This window comes from Spermophilus citellus (genome assembly GCF_964194105.1).
Source record: "Spermophilus citellus genome assembly, chromosome: 3".
Lineage (NCBI taxonomy): Eukaryota > Metazoa > Chordata > Mammalia > Rodentia > Sciuridae > Spermophilus > Spermophilus citellus.
Window position 1 is genome coordinate 72495898 of NC_138184.1, and position 17941 is coordinate 72513838.

The following is a 17941-nucleotide window of genomic DNA, read 5'->3' on the forward strand; positions in this document are numbered from 1 at the left end:
AGATTGTTTCATGATATTTAGCCCTGGGCTAGGGATATAGCTCAGAGGTAGAGCACTTGTTTTTTTGTTTTTGTGTGTTTTTTTTGGGGGGTGGGGGCAGCGGGATCTCCATACTGCTTTCCAGGAATGCTTAAACACCGAACCACACCCCCAGTCTTTTTATTTTTTATTTTGAGACAGGGTCTCACTAAGTGCTTAGGGCCTTGCTAAGTTGCTGAGGCTCGATTTGAACTTTCAATCCTCCTGCCTCATCCTCCCAAACTGCTAGGATTGCAAGTGTATACCACCATGCCCAGCAAAACAAGATTTCTTATGCTCTTTTGTAAAATATACTCTGTTCTGTTTCATGTCTAATTTTTTAAAAACCCAGCTACTGGGGCTGGGGTTGTGGCTCAGTGGTAGAATGCTTGCCTAGCAGTTATGAGGCACTGGGTTCAATTCTCAGCACCACAAGTAAGTAAATACATAAGATAATGGTCCATCAACAACTAAAAAAAAAAAAAATAACTATTTTGACTCACCATAGTTCTTTTACAATTGATCATAGTTTATATTCTGAGAAAACATTTTTCTTGCTGTCAGAATGATCTTTCTAAAATACAATAATTTTCTTTCAAATGCTTTCCACTACTATAAAGATAAATTTAAAACTACCTTGACTTCTAAGGCCCTCCATTACTAGTTATTTTATCCCTGGTGCTTCCTCTATCTCACCTCTCACTGGTTTCATGTTCATTTTACAATCTGACCTTACTTTCTTTTTTAAATTTTATTTGTTGTTTTTAGATATACAGGACAATAGAGTATATCCTGACATGAATTCATGGCGTATAACTTATTCTAATTTGGGTCCCATTCTTGTGATTGTACATGATGTGGAGTTCCATTGTGGTGTATTCATATATGAATATAGGGATATTATGTCTGATTCATTCTATTGTCTTTCCTATTTCTATCCCCCTAACTTTCCTTTGTTCCCTTTGTCTAATCCACTGAACTTCTGTTCTCTCCCCCAACCCGTTTTCTGTTAGCATCCACATATCAGAGAGAACATTCAACCTTTGTTTTTTTGGAATTGGCTTATTTCAGTTAGCATGATAGTCTTCCATATCCATCCATTTACCAGCAAAAGTTATAAAGTCATTATTTTTATGGCTGAATAATATTTTTCATACATTAATCTGTTGAAGTGTACCTAGGTTGGTTCTGTAGCTTAGCTATTATGAATTGAGCTGCTATAAACAGTTGATGTGGCTGTGTCACTATATGCTGAACTTAAGTCCTTTGGGTATATACCGAGGAATGAGATAACTGGGTCAAATGGAGATTCTATTCCAAGTTTTCTGAAGAATCTCCATACTGCTTTCCAGAGTGATTGCACCAATTTGCAATATTGTTGTTTATTTATTGTTGCCATTCTGATTGTTACCATTCTGAAATGAAATCTCAGCCTAGTTTTAATTTGCATTTCTCTAATTACTGGAGATGTTGGACATCTTTTTATGTATTTGTTGACCATTTGCATTTTTTCTTTGGTGAAGAAGCACTTGTCTTAGTGCACATGAGACTCTGGGTTTGATCCCCAGCACCACAAAAAAGAAACAAAACAGTGAGCATTTAGCAGGACATGGCACACGCCTCTAATCCCAGCAGCTCAGGAGGCTGGAGGATCACAAGTTCAAAAACTGCCTCAGCAAAAGCAACTCAATGGACCCTGTCTCTAAATAAAATACAAAATAGGGATGGGGTTGAGGCTCAGTGGTCAAGTGCCCTTGAGTCCAAGCCCTAGTACCAAAAAGAAAGGAAGGAAGGAAGGAAGGAAGGAAGGAAGGAAGGAAGGAAGGAAGGAAGGAAGGAAGGAAGGAAGGGAGGGAGGAAGGGAGGGAGGGAAAAGAGAAAGAAAAGAAAAAGAAAAGAAGAACCACTTGCTATGACATCTAGCCCTTAGTGATAGTGCTCAAGATCCTTTCTGAGAGCTGATAGGTCCCCTGCAGAAACTCTATAACCAAACAGAAGGTACCCAGGAGCTAGCTACTGGAAAGCAACAACAGAACTCAGACACATCCTGGCCAGCCTATCTCACCTACTCTGTTCTGTCCCCATGGTGCCTGCCACACATAAATGTGCAGCCTCCTTGCCTCCCAGACAGTGATGAGTGAGCAGTGGTATAAGTACTGCCAGAGGTCCTTCTTTTCTAGCAAGCCACCCCTCAGAGCCACATGAACCAAAAAGACAATCCAAAGGACAAAACCATAGGTAGAAAGTGGAAAGCATGCTTCCCAAGACCTGTGATTCTGTTCTCCAAGGAGCATTTGTTTTTGTTTGTTTGTTTTTGGTTTTTTTTCCACATTTTTTGTTGGTACATTACCCAAGAGGCATTTGTTTGTCACAACTGGGGACACAGTGCTTTAATAGGAGATAGAGACCAAAAATCATATTCAACAGCCCCCAGTACACAAGTGACCCCCCTGCAAGTGTCAACACTGCTGTGCTAGAAGAGTCTTCTCTTGAGCAGAACCAAAGTCCCCTGGAAGAGAGTATCCATATCACAGTATACCCAGTCAGGGAGCAACTGGAAAAAGTATTTCCAAATGGCAGAGGTAGAGTTAGATAATAATATGATCAACAGTGGCACCCTTGAGGATTGGGGTGCAGTCAGCTTGGCCACTGTGAAATGTGCAGTGTTAGATGGGTCAGATGAGAAGCAGATAAGGGCTGAGGGCAGGAGGAACAGGGTCCCTCCACACACTTATGAGTTAGGAACTGGAGTCAGCAGCAGTGAAGTTGTAGTCATGGGTCAGGGCAAGGTCAGTCAAGCACCAGCAGTAGTCTGGAAGGAGAAATAGCAGCAAGGATAAGGATCAAGAGCTACTCTACTCGAGAGTGGTGCAGGCTGGGGGTGATAATGAGAAGAGGAAGGTGTATTCTCAGCCCCCAGCTGGTTTCAGGCAGCGGGAGCAGGGTACTGCCCAACAGCTTTGTTGGACCATGTTGGACCTTTAAGTCCTCTAAGAAGCCACCTAGAGGAACTCAGTCTAGAGTTCAAGGAGTCTGAAAATGCCTAAGGCCTATAGAACAGGGAAAACAGAAAGGTGCCTTTAGGTTTGGGTTGAAGACAGGCCACCTGAGAGTGACCAGTCAGAAGGAAACCTTCAGGGAGACTGATGGCTATGACTAAGTTGGCATCAGATGGCCTCACACATGTGCCTGAAGGCTTCCTGGAGCTTTCACTTGGCTAACTGTGGACAGAAAAAAAAAATTCCTGGGGTGGGGCTATAGCTCAGTGGCAGAGCACTTGCCTTGCACACATGAGGCACTGGGTTCGATCCTCAGCACCACATAAAAATAAATAAAGATATTGTGTCCAAAATTTTTTAAAAAGAGTTTTAAAAAAGTCCTGATCTTTTAGTAACAGTGTGGAGGCTGTGGCAGGACTCTGAACTGAGCAGAAAGCAGATGGGAGAAATTTTGTTTGGGAGGAAGGAAAAGAGGACTACTACCCAAAGCTGGCTCACAGAACATATTCAGGAGTCTTCTAGGGTAACTCAGAGGCTTATATTAGAGCCCATAGTGGGTACATGAAGCAGGGACAGCAACTCTGCTTCCCATCCTCTCTACAAATTGTCATCAAATTGCAAAGTCCACAAAGTAGGTTGAGTGACCATGGGCAAGTGACTTCATTTCTGAGTAGTGACACCTGTCACAAGGGCTGGGCTGGAGTCAGGAAAGCTAGCTCATACAGCTAGAAGCAACCAGAGCACTAGTTTCCTACTAATTTGTCATAATGTGTGTGGCCTTTTGTACATAATGTTTTAAACAAAGACATTTGCAAATACAGAAATGGCAGTTAGGGGTTTTGAGGGAAAAAGCAGATCACTTTGTGTCTATGTGTGTGTGTGGTACTGGGGATTGAACCCAGGGACACTCAGGCTGAACTACATCCCCAGCCCTTTTTATTTTGAGAAAAGGTCTCACTAAATTGTGAAGACTGGCCTCAAACTTGTTTCATGATATGGGATTATAGGTATATGTGTCTGTGCCCAACCAGATTGCTATTTCTTGAACACTAGCTATTCCCTTATAGCTGTTCCACATTAGTTGGAGCTCCAGATGGAGGCATGGCTATAGGTCTAAGCAACTACCTCCCCTTGCAGGTCCCTTAGAGAAGCCCTGCACACTGCCTCTACACCTATGTCTTTGGCCCTGAGGTGGAACCTCTGTCTCCCAGGGTGCCCTACTTGTGTTTGCCACCTCCAGGCAATTCAGCAAGGTTTGAGAAAACCACATTTGGTCCTCTCTAGAGTCCCTTGAGGTGGCACCTTCATCTTATAAAAGGGCAACAGGCACAGGGAACATCTCAGTTGTGTACACACTCATTCTATACTGTAAAGAAGAACCTTGTAGAGCAGCATCTGCCACCCCAGTTGACTAAAGGCTCAATGCCTCTACCTATGCAGAACAACCTGAGCTGTGGTTTTTTTTTTTTTTTTTTTTTTTTTTTTTTTTTGGCTGCAGGATGCCATGCAGCATGCCTCAGAGTCATGTGATCCTGAGCTAGCTGAGAAGTTGCTACAGTGGTTCCTGGAGGAAGGAAAGTGGGAGTGTTTTGCAGCCTCTCTCTTCACCTGCTATGATCTGCTTCACCCAGATGTGGTGCTCGAGCTGGCCTGGAGACACAACCTCATGGATTTTGCTATGCCTTACTTCATTCAGGTGATGAGAGAGTACCTTAACAAAGTAAGTAATGACTATGCTGTGACTCCCTGGCATAGCCTATCCCTGGTGGTAACCTGGCCCTGAGCCTATAGGGCCCATTTGGCCCTGGTGGTGGGCCCATTTGAGGCCAGTTGCCCACCCCTAGCCTCGGCCTGCCTGCAGGAATGGTCTGTTGCCTCTATGTGCAAGTAGTTTTTTTCCCAATAGCACCCTGCTCTAGAAAATCACTGTGGGAAGCATTGGGTAGAACTAAGCACTTCTTATTCCCGGAAGCTGTTCTGCAGACCTTGCCTGGGAAGCTACAGCAGAGTACACTGCTAGGGAGCAGGAAGGTGTACTCACCTTGGGCTTCATCAGTGAGGCACCAACTGGTAGTACTGGCTCCCCTTCAGCACACAGCCTATTGGGATGCACATAGGCTAGGCTGTCTCCTCTCAGCACCTAGTGGAGTCTGGAGATGCAGCTATTGGTGACCTCATTGGTGATGACCCCCTTATGCTGAGCACTTGATAGGAATATTACCACATGTTAACTCCTTCCAACAGCTGTGCAGGGATGACTTCACCTACCTCTTCAGGTCAGTGTCTGATTTTGAAATTTTTTCTGAGTACCAAGTCCTAGGAGTGCCTGTTTGGGACCCAGCTTTAGCCTGTTTAGAGACCTGTGTTGTCTCTCCCAGTTGTTTCTAAAACTGTGGAAAGTTTCTCAGTACCACTTTCTTGCCCTTGTACCTATGCACCAAACCTGCTTCAAGCCAGGTAGATACCCCCAAGCCACTCATGTTAAGATTTCTTGCCATGATACAAGGTAATATGGGGATCCTGGGTTAGTGTAAGCTGGAAAGATATAGCCTGTGCTGCTAGCTTTGACCTGCAAGGGTTTGCAAGGCTGCCGGCTGCCTACAGAGCCTCCGGGGATTGTCCAGCCCTTGGTGAGGGCCACTCCAAAGGCCATTTAGGACCATAATTTCACTGCAGAGAATGTAACTTAGTCCTATCTGGATAGCCTGCCTGGGTGAGGCTTCATTATCTTCAAGGGGTGAGGGATGGCAACCCCGACCATGTGGCTTGAGCAGCCAGAGGACACAGATTGGTTGAGTTTACAAGGGTACCTGGTTTCCCCACCACAGGGGACTGTCCCCCAAAGATTTTCAGGAGCATGTTTTCTGTCTGTTTTGGATGATGGTGTTTGTCTTGGCGGCCACTGTCAACTCAGACAGCACTGTGGCCACATAGGTAACCCAGTTGTTGGTTCATGGTTTCCAGATACCACCATTATACCTAGGAGATAGTGGCTACTGTGATGCCTGCCCCTGTTTCTGCCAGATAAGGTGCCTGCTGTGGTAAAGAGAGGAGGGTCCCACAAGGGGTCTCCTCAACAGATGTGTAGGGGTATAGACATGGGCTTGTTCTTGGCCTAAGCTGCAGTCCCACAGAGGCAACACGGCAGTGCCATAATGGTGAGGGACCCAGACAAGAAGACCACAACTGGGCTGGGGTTGTGGCTCAGTGGCAGAGTGCTTGCCAAGCATGTGTGAAGCACTGGGTTCAATTCTCAGCACCACATACAAATAAATAAAATTCAAAAATTCATCAACAACTAATAAAAATAGTTTTAAAAAATTTAAAAAGAAGGCCACAACCCCTCTTGACTGAAGAACTAGGTTGGGGCCTGCCAGCTCATCTAGGAAACTTGTAGGCTATCCCTCTGCAACCCTCCAAATACTGTCTGGGTGGAAGTAGGTACAGTCCCAGCTCAGATTTTTGCAAACCGCCAGCAAAGAGGACAGCCTATGGGCCATAATGCCTCATCTAGGTCCTGGCTTGCTGCAGGAAGGCGTTGTCAGGACGCCTGGCCTGATCTTCCCAGACCCAAGCTCATAGGGGAAAAGTTATCTTCATTTTTACTCCACACCTGTTTTGGGGGATTCTAGATGCACAGTTGCTATTGTCCCCATTAGAACAGTGCTCACACCTCTGACAGTCCCTTCTGCACCACTTCATTCTGTTCCCAGCCTATGACTACTGCACAGGGGCAGCATGTAATGGCACTTCATAGAAGAGTAAGGATGCAGCTTGTCCTCAGTGTCTCACAGATGGAGTGTCCCAGGTTTCAGGTGACTGGTCTCTTGAAGACCACATGCTCTCTCTATTGGATAGGAGGGGCAGGCAGTCACAGTACACTACCCCAGCCCTGCAGGTTCATAAGCAGTGCTGTCCCTGTGTCCAGAGCCAGGCCACACTTGCAGCCTATGACTACTAGCCACTGCTACAGTGTACCTGGGGGCCACAAGTCCACCACAAAGCAGCTAGGCTGGAACAGCAGCTGGAGCTTCACCAGAGCTGTTCCAGATGCTCTGTCTCAGCCCCAATCCCCAGGCTTCACCTCATCATGGCCTTCCTGCAGAGTAGGGTATGGAGTGAGCCACTTTGGCTGTTGTTCTGCACGTCCTCAGCTCCAAGTTTCCTGGAAGTTCCTGTGTCAGGTCTTCTGTCCCATGTTCACCTAGAAGCGGGACTGTACTCTGTTGTATGGGTGCTCACATGCTCCTGTCTCTTGCAGGTGGACAAACTGGATGCCTTGGAGAGTCTGCACAAGCATAAAGAGCATGTGGGGGAGCCTGCCCCACTTGTGTTCGGTAGGTAGCACACTAGGGTGGGGATTCACGCTGCCCTGCCCTAGTTGGGCTTCAGATAGAGATATGGATGGATGGATATTTGGGGGGCAGTAAGGGCTTCAGTAGTTTCTAGGTGTAAAGGGCAGTGTCCAGGAATTTTGGCATAGCCATCTTCTCTGCTCTGAATGCACGTGCCTTATGGTTAGGGTGTTACCCTGCTGTGTCCTGCCCTGTTTGGCCCTGAGTGTATGGCTGTTGCTGGCTTGTGCTAGGAGTGGCTTTGCACCTGAGAACCTGCTGGAGATGGCCTGGCTGTCTTAGCAGACTGGAAAAGCTGTTGGGTCCTGACTGCACTGCAGAGCTAACAGGCCTTCCTAGGTGGTATGAGCACATAGCATACCAGCTGGGCTCCAGTGTGTCCTCCCAAGACAGGGTATGCACCCACTATTAATATCAATCTGGTTTTTTTAGATTTTGATGAGCATGAATGAGAGCCAGCCGATTGAGCTAAGTAAGTGTCCAATATGAGGACCAGCTTGCCTTCTAGCCTGGCCAGCCCCACAGCAACACTCCCACCCTCTTTGATCCCAGGCTTCTGCTCTCCCCATGCCTCAAGCTCTAGGTGGTCAGGGTTGATCCTAGCAACCCTGCTTCTTGGGCCTCTGGCTCAAGTGGCAGCCAGGAGAGAAATCCCAACCTGGGCATCAGGAGGTCTTCTCACTCTGGGTTTCTCTCTTCTGCAGGCCAGAAGCTGACGCTGACAGTGAGCTCTGCTGGCTTCCCCTATGGATATGCAGCTGTTCCTGCCTTCACCCAGCCTCCTGTGTTTGGCTTCAGTGTGTAGTGGGTATTCAGTATCCACACCCTGCTCCACCCAGTTATTAATTTCTCTAAGAAACATTGTACTCTGGACACACAGAGAACCCTGATTGGGAAGCAGGACACATTGGCTGTTATTTATTTTTACTGAAGCCCAATGATGGCAGCTATTGAGCCATCTTGGAACCTGGGAAGGTCTTAGTAGACCCTGACTGCCCAAGAAAACAAGCACCAACCACAGTGGGACTACTGCCTCCAGACCCTCTAGCTGGAGCCAGGCATTGCTAGGGAAGTTCTTTTCTACAAGGATTCCCTGAAGCTTGGTAGGAGGGGCATTCTCTTCACCCCACATTGGCTGAGCTGCCCTCTCCAGGCTACTTTGCAGACATATAGGATTTGTATGGAGATGCCAAACCTCATGACTCTGAGTCTCTTGCTGATTATGAATATTAAAAGTTGGTGTAGCAAGACGAAGCTTCTCTGTTTGGTGCTCTTTTGGGTAGGAGGGACAGGAGCCAATTAAATAGCTCATAAAGCCTGGTAAAGATTTGCTGGGACGTCTTGGGGGATGCTGTGCCTGCCCAGAGAAGCTATCTAGAAGTATGCAGCCAAGTTGTATTTGGGTCTTCAATTGATCATGTTTGCTGCTCGGGGCTCTAAATTCTGAAGAGCAAGATAGCAACTACACCGTCCCGTGAGGTGTCAGAAAGCCAAGCTCGCAGACGGCAGCAATGGGGCTGGACGCACATGTCTTAGGAGAGTATCTGCCTCTCTCCTCTGAGACCTCCGGGGAACCTTATTACCACGTGCAGAGGCCCAATCCTTCCCCAGCGCTTCATTGCTCCAGGCAGAGATAACTGCACCTTGACCCACTGCTCCCCAGCCAGGGCGCAGCACCTCCTCCACGAGGCCCCGCCCCTGACCCTGCTGCTCTCGCTCGTTCAGAGACTCGGCACCCGCCGTTGGCTGGGCTTTGGTCCCCGCCCCGACGCCTGCCTCCGCGCGCCCCGCCCCGGCCTCAGTTTCCCGGCGGGCACGGGGCGGGGCGGGGGCGGGGCCCGGCTCAGGCCACGCGGGGCGGAGCCCGGGAGCTGAAGCGACCGCCCCGCCCCCGGGACCAGAACCGGTTGCCGCTGCCGACTCCACGGACCTAGTGCCCAGCGTTGGAGGCTCGGACCCGTGGCTAACACCGGGCGCCCCGCCTCCCGCCCGACATGGCCGCGCCCCGTGCCCCCCGCGCTCTGGCGGCAGCCGCGCCCGCAACCGGAAAGGCCAAGCTGACGCACCCCGGGAAGGCGATCCTAGCAGGTGGGCCCGGGCCCATCCGGGACGTGGACCCCCATCCCGCCCGCTCCGCTTCCGGGTGGGCCCGGGACACCGAGGCCCCGCCTCACTTCCGGGTCGGTCGAGGGTATTACGGTAACGGGGGACGTGTCCCCGGTCTCCTCCTGGCGCCGTAGGTTCGCCCGGCGTGTCGTCTCTGCACCTTGTCGGGACAACGGGGTGGGGGGTGTGTGCACCAGGTTCGGCCGCCTCGCAGTACGGTTGGCTGACGCTCCGGGCGAAGTCCGGAGCGGGGGAGGGGCCCGAACGGCGGCTGGGGCCACCCAGGGCCACGTCTTAGGACCTGGTTGCCCTATCCCTGCAGGCGGCCTGGCCGGCGGCATCGAAATCTGTATAACATTCCCAACTGAGTATGTGAAGACGCAGCTACAGCTGGATGAGCGCTCGCACCCGCCACGGTATCGGGGCATCGGTAAGGAGGGGGCGGACACGGGGCTATGGGAGGCAATGAGCGGCGCGGGGCGGGTGCTGAGGGTCGCAGTATCCTGACTGCCCCCTCCTGCAGGGGACTGCGTGCGGCAGACGGTCCGCAGCCATGGCGTTCTGGGCCTGTACCGTGGCCTCAGCTCTCTTCTCTACGGCTCCATTCCCAAGGCGGCCGTCAGGTGAGGCCAGGCTGGGTCAGGGCGACTAGGAGATGCCCCCTACTCCAGCAGAAGCGGAGACACATCTTACCCTCCTCTCGTCCCCAGGTTCGGAATGTTCGAGTTCCTCAGCAATCACATGCGGGACGCCCAGGGAAGGCTAGACAGCACACGGGGGCTATTGTGTGGCCTGGGTGCAGGTGTGGCCGAGGCTGTGGTGGTCGTGTGCCCCATGGAGACCATCAAGGTGGGGAAAGTCCTGGCGCAGAAATAAAGCTGGGGGGGGAGGCGGTATTCCAAGGTACCCCAAACCATTGGTAGCCATGTACCCCATTGAGATTGTCATGGGGGGAAGGGCTCATGGATCAAGATAGCAGGGTTTTGGTAAGCCTGTGCCTGGGAGAAGATCAAGGTGGGAAGATCTCAAGGAAGCTGGGCAGAGCATGGAGGGAGAACACTAAGGGACTACTGGGGAGGCCTGGCAGGAAGGGTCTCCTGTGGAGGCTGTCTATTGTGGAGACAAAATTATTACGAATATCTTTTTTAAAAATACTTTTTTAAACAGAACACATACACATTTGCTGCCCAAACTTTGGAAAATAGCAGAAAAAAACGCAAAGACTCTCTTTTGTCCTGGGGCCTCTGTGCAGGACAGCCTAGGGTGGCTCTGCTTACACCCCCACCCCCAGCCTTGGCCTGACCTTGGTGGTCTCTGAACCTGATATTGACAGGGCAAGGTGTGCTCGTTAGATGATGGAATCAGATCTAGCTTCTTTGCCTGCCTGCCCCCGTCTCTCTCTCTCTCTCTCTCTCTCTCTCTCTATGCCCCCCCTCTCTCTCAGGTGAAGTTCATCCATGACCAGACCTCCCCCAACCCCAAGTACAGAGGATTCTTCCACGGGGTTAGGGAGATTGTACGGGAACAAGGTGAGCCACTTGGGAGGGTCAGAAACCTTCACCAGGCTAAAAAGGGCCTGTACTTCTACTTTATGTCTTGGCACTTCACATGACATCTTCCCAATCCCCCCTTGGGGTCTGGGAGGCACCAGGGTAACTCTAAGCTGCCTGCCCCCAGGACTGAAGGGGACCTACCAGGGACTCACCGCCACTGTGCTGAAACAGGGCTCAAACCAAGCCATCCGATTCTTTGTGATGACTTCCCTGCGCAACTGGTACAGAGGTGAGTCTGTCCCAGGCCCCACCTCCAAATACTGCAAGGTAGATGCCTCCCTTTGGGCTGCCCTTTTGAGGAACGGGGATACTTTCATAGCCCTTGCTTCAGGCTCCTATCTACCTTCAAAGCCTATCCCCCTTTATCCTCCCAGCACCCACTAATCACAACTCCCCATATATTCAGGGGACAACCCCAACAAACCCATGAACCCACTGATCACCGGGGTTTTTGGAGCTATTGCTGGTGCAGCCAGTGTCTTCGGAAACACGCCTCTGGATGTGATCAAGACCCGGATGCAGGTGGGGGGCGCTGAAAGAGTGGGAGGGGAACTCCAGTCAGGGGCTAGCTGCTAAGCACTCTAGCCCACTGGTATCCTGTAGGGCCTGGAGGCACACAAATACCGGAACACGTGGGACTGTGGCTTGCAGATCCTGAGGAAAGAGGGGCTCAAAGCGTAAGTAGGGGAAGTGCAGGGCTGTTATCCCTATCCAGACCATCTCTGGTCTTCCACCCTCCTGTCCCCCTTTAGGCCTCTATTTTCCTTCTAGCAGGGAGCTGGAGGCTGCCCTTTGAAGGGGTATTGTCCTTATGCTCCTCCCTCCCTGACTTACCTCATACCCCTCCCTCACCCAGTTTCTACAAGGGCACTGTCCCCCGCCTGGGCCGAGTCTGCCTGGATGTGGCCATCGTGTTTATCATCTACGATGAGGTGGTAAAGCTTCTCAACAAAGTGTGGAAGACAGACTAAGCCCAGAGGGTATGGGGGGTGCTGCCCTAGGCACCTCCAAACCAGCCCCCTGCCACCCATGTCTCACATGATTCCAGTGCAGTCGTGCCAAAAGGCCCTTTTCCCTCTTCCCTAGAGCTCCATGGCCTGGTTCGTTCCTGGTGGCCATCATGTATTCCATAGTGCCATGTCTCTCTGATCTGTATGTGGCACTACCATTGTGTTTGTGTCCAGCTTGGCCACAGTTGGATGTCTCTCTGGCCTGTGAATCTGTGCCCACTAGTCCATGTGCTTACTTGTGAGCTCTGTGCCTGTGTTTCATGTTCTGTGTCATGTGATCCTGCACCCACTTCCCAGGGTGCTCGTGTGGCCTGGGTCCACGGTCCTGTAGGCCATGGCCCCATCCCAGTTCGATGCCTTCCACCCTGGGCGGCAGGGGCACCCTGCCCAGGCCTACCACAGCTGCCTCCGGGCCTCAGCCTGGCCTCACTGCATTCCAGGGGCTGTGTGCCCCCTGCTTCTCCCGCCATTGGCCTTAACTGGCCCTCGGGCCCTCCCTCCACCCAGGATAGGGTGGCACCCGCCACTCTCAGGACCACCCTGCCAAGGCAGAATAAACCGGATCCTGTCGCAGTCTCCTGTCCCTGAGTCCATCCCTCTCTGGTCCAGTGTGTGGGTTGGAAGCAGTAATCGTCAAGCCTCCCTGGAAGGCCAGCCCACCCTTCACTTTAAGACACTACAATAAGCAGGGTGATGAGCAAGACCAGTATCTGCCCTGGGCAGGATAGCTGCAGCCAATCTAAAAGTTCCTTGAGAGGCCCAGGTTGGGGCCAACAAGGATTTGGGTTGCATCCAGATCTTCCCCTGTGTGGCTATGGGCAAGTTCCTGTGGTCACTTCAAGTTGTGCCACAGGCCCTGAGATGGTTTGGTAAACAAAATGGGCAGGGTGGAGGGCTGGTTCTGGGATACAGTGCTTCTAGGAAGCTTTTAAGCCATCACTACTACTCACCCCAGGGAAGAATCCTGTTTTAGGGCTCCTCTGTCCCTCAGTCTGTGGTGCAGCCCACCTTACCTCCCTCAAGGAATATCTGAAATGGGCTTCTTGCAGGAAGGGACATGTGATTCTGAACCATGGGGTTTCTCTGAGACTCAGAACAGGGGCCCTTCCCTACTCCTTCTACACTGGGAGGCAATTGCCTGGGAGCAGGAAGTAGGGGTGAGGGGCTGCCTAGCCAAGGACTTCTGGGTACTTCACCCCACACCCTTGAACTCCAGCACTCTAGCTGGAGTTTCCTTGTATCTGTCATATATGGGAGCCAAGGTAGGGCTTGAGCTCTGAGCCTAAGGTCCCATGGTCCTAGCCTCTCCTTCCACAGCATGAGCCACATGGAAGACTTGCATGGGAATGCAGGGTCAACTGGTGCTCCCAGCTATATGGGGGGGGGGGGCAGAAAATACATACCTTCCTGTCTCAAGTGCCTCTGTATCATGTAAATTATGAAAGTGATTGCCATCAGGAGCTTCCTACTCCTGGAGCCTTTACAGAAAGAATACCTGGTTACTGTAGCCTAATACAGGCAGCCCTGGGTACCTAGAGTACATCCCATGCATGTGGCAGGGGAAGAAACAAGGTGCAGAGTGTCCAAAGCAAATCTGAGGGTCAAGTGTAGGCTTGAGATGCAGAGTGAGCACATGGCCTTGGGGAGAGCCTTAGGCAGATCGCTACTCAGCCTGCATGGTGTTTAAGCTGGCCATGTGCTTTCAGTGCTTTTTTAAGTGGCCGTAGGAGACTTCCCAATCTGCTGGGACAGAGGAGAAAGGCATAGGCAAAAAATCCACCACCACACACACACTGGGGCGTGCAACCACCAGGGCTGGAGTCCCACACAAAGAAGCTCACTGTCCCTGGAAACCAGGCCTTCCACTCAACCTCAGAAGCTTGGCTGTAGGTGTGGAGGCAGCACTGGTCTTGCATTGGGCTCCCGGGAGACTGCCCCCAGGCTGCATCTGAATGGGACAGAAAGGCTCAGACCCTGGGTTCCCTCATCCCTTCACTGTATGACCTTGAGAAAGTCACCTAATCTCAAATCCCTGATGTGAGAAATGGTACAGCAAAAGAACCAATTCACTGAGTTGAGCCTGAAATGATGTAATCCTTGTGGGATGCTTGGCTCAATGCTTAACCCAGAATAAGCCCTCACACAAAGTAGCTTGCTTCATGGAGTTTCAGAAGATTGTTTGCAATCTCCCACACCCCATATACTGGCATGGGTCTGTATCCTCGCTGAGACTGTTCCCAGGAACAGCCTGGCTCTCATTCCTGTCTTCCAGAAGGAACAGGGACCCCCCACTCCCCAGGATCCCTTTGCCTGTGCTTCAGAGCACAGGGTTGACATCAGGTAGCAAAGCCAAATCTGTTGACAGGACTCTTGAGTCTCTCAGGGCTGTATTCATGAAGACAGCAGCTGCCCTTGTGGAACCCATATTGTAGGCTGCATCACAAATCACCTAAGGAGGCAGCCTTAGGAAAGAGCTGGTGGCACTTCTGAACTGAGGAAAATGAGCAGGCCAAAATTGGCTGTAGAGGTAGGCAGGGAGCCAATTGCATTTAACCAGGATCTCAAGGCTCCAGAAAGGAGGTGGGTGGCAGTAGACTGTGCAGACTGAGCCACTGGGTTGGAACCATCACCTGCCCTTGCAGCAGTGGGGGCAAGGACAAAGAACTGGGCAGGGTTTTGAGCGAATGTGGAAGTAGAACAGGCTCCATTCTAGCCTGGAGTTCCACCTCCCCTCACCAACAAGGATGCAAGGCCAGTGTTGGGAGAAACCCAAGAGATGGCTAGGTGTATGTATCAGAGGTGTATGTGTGTGTGGAGACTCCAGGTCACTAAGTCCCACCCATAAGGACCAGCCTACAGCCTGTGATCCTCATGGACTGTACTCAGGAGGGACAATGGCTTCAGAAACAAGGGTAGGAGAACAGAAGGGAGGTGGTGACCACACCTGGGGCAGGGTTTGGCCAATCTCTAGCCCCGTTTCCACCGCTGTGGGGCTGAGGACAGGCGTTCTGCCACCTCCAAGCCGAGGTCTCCAGGCTGCCCTTCACCTACTCCCATCCCACATTCCTTGAAACTCCTTTTATGCACAAGTACCCCCTGGGCTTTTCCATGTCCCTGTGCAGGTGATGAATGATATAGCTTAGTATCCCAAAAATGCCAGTCACAGCAAACCCAGGAGCGCCCCCAACAAACTCAGCCACTGAGCTATAGGACTGTCTCCTTTTTAGGCAATTCCTTTTAGAATTCTAGTTTGGGGGTTGTATCTCTTCCAGTGCTCATTGTTAACAGTCTTGGTTGAGGATGTGAGTAGTATTTTCCTCACTGGCTTTTTATTTCCTTTATGTTTTCAGATTCCCTGGATAGGGATTTTAGGTAAATGCACAGAATCAAGGGATCTGAGGAACTCCTGCCCTCCTCAAATTCTGGGATTAGGGGCTGGGCATACCTGGGACAAGGGATGGAGATGCAGGCACAGGGGATGACTGGCCTGAAGTATGATGGAGAACGACAGAAAACATTGGGGAGCACAAATAAACGTGACACTCCCCTCCTCCCAAGCCTGCCGAGCAAATGTCCCCAAAGAGCAGCTTCCTCTCTGCTTAGGTTTATGGAGCCCCAATCCCTGACCCTTTCCAACATAGCCCTTATTATACTCTTACCACATTTCTCTTCTGCCAGGTTGCTTACACCCTCCTACCACGTGTTTTATTTCTCCGCTGGTCAGGTTAGGGAGGCCCCCGTTTGGCCACATCCCCTGAAGTGACCTCAGTGCATACACCATTTCACCCCTTCTGCTCCCCCTCTGCCCAAATATCTGTGGCGCTAGCTCACTGGCCCGCAGAACAGTGCTGCCTTCTGAGGCTTGCCAGGCTCTGGGATGTTTCCACGAGCTAACCAGTCTGAGGCCGCCCAGGTTCTCTACCCAGGCTGCACTAAAGCCTGAGACAGGCTGGCCGCTCACCAGGACCTCCTGCCCCTATCTTCTGCCAGTGACTCTGGCGAGTTACACACACACACACACACACTCGGTGCCCCGGGCTGTGATGAAGATAAATAATATGTCCGTGATCTGGGCTTATCCTGTAGAACCGACCAGGGCCCAGGGAAGAGGCTTTGGGAAGACTCGCTTCTGGTGAAGGGCGAGGGACATGGCCGTGGAACAGCGGGGCCTCCCTTAGCACCGGGCCATAGAAGTCTGTAAACGGGGATCCGTGGACGCAGAAAGCACCGGGACACAGCCCGGGGACCTATTTCTGAAGCAAGAATAAGGTTTTCTTAAATCTCGAGTTCAAGCAAAGAAGGGTGCAGCGGCGGAGACGTATCGCGTCCCGAGGAACAAGTCGGCGGAAGTCAGGACGGGCACGCCGATGGCGTCACGAGGACGCGCCCGGCCGCCTGGGGCAGAGTAGGTACTCTCCCGGCGGTCCCGGGTGCTGGAACTTCTCTGGTCCTACCACAGCAGCCCGTGATCTCAGCCTTTTCTGTCCCAGGCTGGGCTGCGTGGAGGCTCCTTGTGGTTCTTGGATATTTCGTTGCGAGTCCCCCGACTTCGCCCACAGTTCCCCAACACTCGGCTGGCTTAGTCAATGCCGTCCACTTTCCTGGATTCTCTAATGGCACCTCCCAGGAGGATCTGCTGCCATCACCGGAGGTTGCCGAGAGCCGCCCTGACGCACCAGCTTGAGGGGACACTCCCCAGCCTACCGCCCCACCTTCCACTTTCCTAAGGATAAACTTATTCTGAGGCTTCCCGCTCTCTACATACCCCCAAAAGCTACGATTTCCTTTTCCTGAAACACTCCCCCCCACCCCACCCGGTGATGTAGATTGAACTCAGGGTCTTACCCATAGCAGTCAAGTGCTTTACCACTGCACCATATCCTCACCCCTCTGGAACATTCGTACCTTCCACCTTAGCCCTGTAATTCTCCACTGCTGTTCAGGCCCTGTCTGACCCGTGCGCTGATATGGGGCATCTTTCCTGAACTACGCCCTCACCTGATTATTCTCTTGGGCTCTCAGATCCAAGCTCCCAGACTGCAAAAGCCTGTAACCTAGGGCACCTTTCCTTTACCCTTTCCACAGGGCCTGGGCTGGAGATTCTCTGGTCACTACTAAATGAAGGAAGAAAGGACTTACACTGTGTCTTTTCCTCTGTTTGTTTTGTTTTGGGGGTTTTGTTTGTTTGTTGGTCCAATATCACTAGTGTCAGCCACATTAAAGGATATGGCACCAGAGTTTGGGGGCAGAGAGGATCCCACTGGCCTCTCCAGTGCTACGTCTCCACAGCCTGCCTACCAGGCCAAATCCATTCCAGCTATCTACTGCCACCTATGAGCTTATATTTGACACGGTAACCTTAACCAGGTCACCATGGAAAAGACTAGGTGTGGAGGCACTTGAGTCCCCTGACCTTGGAAGTTTGTCTGCAATGGCAAGAGAGAGTGTTAGGGTTATGGCTTCCTATAGGGGGCAGCAGTGAGTGCAAACCACACCGTTGGACACTGGTTCATCCTAGCTGGGCCCTTACTCTTCTCAGCCAGCTCCTATGCTCAGACAAGATAACCCAGGCAGAAACAAAGGAGACCTATGGAATCACAGGCCAGTACAACTCCAGCCTGGCCCACTTAGAGGGAGGGGACTGAAGAGCTGGAGGAGTCAGCAGGTGGCATCACATAAGTACTGTCAAAGAGTAGATCAACAAATGCCCCCAGAGAGGGCCATACTTGAAAAGGGATCTCAAGGAATGAGAGTACTCCAAGTGGCAGCTTTTTTCTGTTGCATCCACCCAGTCTGCAATGTGTTTCCTGGCTACCCACAATGGGCAGGGATGTGTACCTGGTTGAGGAACCCAAGCCACAACTGAAAATCAGAACCCAGATGTGGAATGAGAGGGGTGG

At 51.4% G+C, this 17941-nt stretch overlaps 2 protein-coding genes across 17 annotated transcripts in view; both read left to right on the forward strand.

The window, feature by feature from the left end:
• CLTCL1 (clathrin heavy chain like 1) overlaps positions 1 to 8622 on the forward strand; it is a 91011-nt gene extending 82389 nt beyond the window's left edge. For 7 of the 12 annotated variants that reach the window (XM_081287814.1, XM_081287821.1, XM_081287825.1 and 4 more), the window contains 5 exons: positions 4516 to 4737; positions 5262 to 5293; positions 7279 to 7354; positions 7805 to 7844; positions 8077 to 8622. In XM_081287814.1, the coding sequence (XP_081143940.1) occupies positions 4516 to 4737; positions 5262 to 5293; positions 7279 to 7354; positions 7805 to 7844; positions 8077 to 8177 (471 nt within the window). In that variant the 3' untranslated portion in view covers positions 8178 to 8622. Of the gene's footprint in view, positions 1 to 4515; positions 4738 to 4989; positions 5236 to 5261; positions 5294 to 7278; positions 7355 to 7804; positions 7845 to 8076 lie in introns of those variants that run through there. The other 5 variants (XM_081287818.1, XM_081287824.1, XM_081287819.1 and 2 more) reach the window with 4 other exon arrangements.
• Positions 8623 to 8765: 143 nt separating this feature from the next.
• SLC25A1 (solute carrier family 25 member 1) lies at positions 8766 to 16272 on the forward strand. 5 transcript variants are annotated; one of them, XM_081287838.1, is made up of 9 exons: positions 8766 to 9460; positions 9801 to 9908; positions 10002 to 10101; positions 10189 to 10327; positions 10923 to 11007; positions 11156 to 11260; positions 11438 to 11553; positions 11635 to 11708; positions 16128 to 16272. In XM_081287838.1, exons 1-9 carry the CDS (start codon positions 9367 to 9369, stop codon positions 16240 to 16242), a joined length of 936 nt encoding a protein of 311 aa, XP_081143964.1. In that variant the 5' UTR covers positions 8766 to 9366; the 3' UTR covers positions 16243 to 16272. The 5 variants fall into 5 exon arrangements, with proteins under 5 accessions (XP_081143964.1, XP_081143963.1, XP_081143965.1 ...); XM_081287837.1 differs by lacking the exon at positions 16128 to 16272 and adding an exon at positions 11888 to 12617; XM_081287841.1 differs by lacking the exons at positions 8766 to 9460; positions 16128 to 16272 and adding exons at positions 9576 to 9675; positions 11888 to 12617.
• Positions 16273 to 17941: the final 1669 nt, after the last annotated feature.

What these genes read in the sequence shown, in the direction of transcription:
- SLC25A1 (XM_081287838.1), top strand. Translation starts at nt 9,367, where the DNA reads ATGGCCGCGCCCCGTGCCCCCCGCGCTCTGGCGGCAGCCGCGCCCGCA. An exon ending in GCCACGGTATCGGGGCATCG is followed by an intron (nt 9,909 to 10,001) that starts GTAAGGAGGGGG and finishes CCCCTCCTGCAG; the next exon opens with GGGACTGCGTGCGGCAGACG. An exon ending in TGATCAAGACCCGGATGCAG is followed by an intron (nt 11,554 to 11,634) that starts GTGGGGGGCGCT and finishes GGTATCCTGTAG; the next exon opens with GGCCTGGAGGCACACAAATA.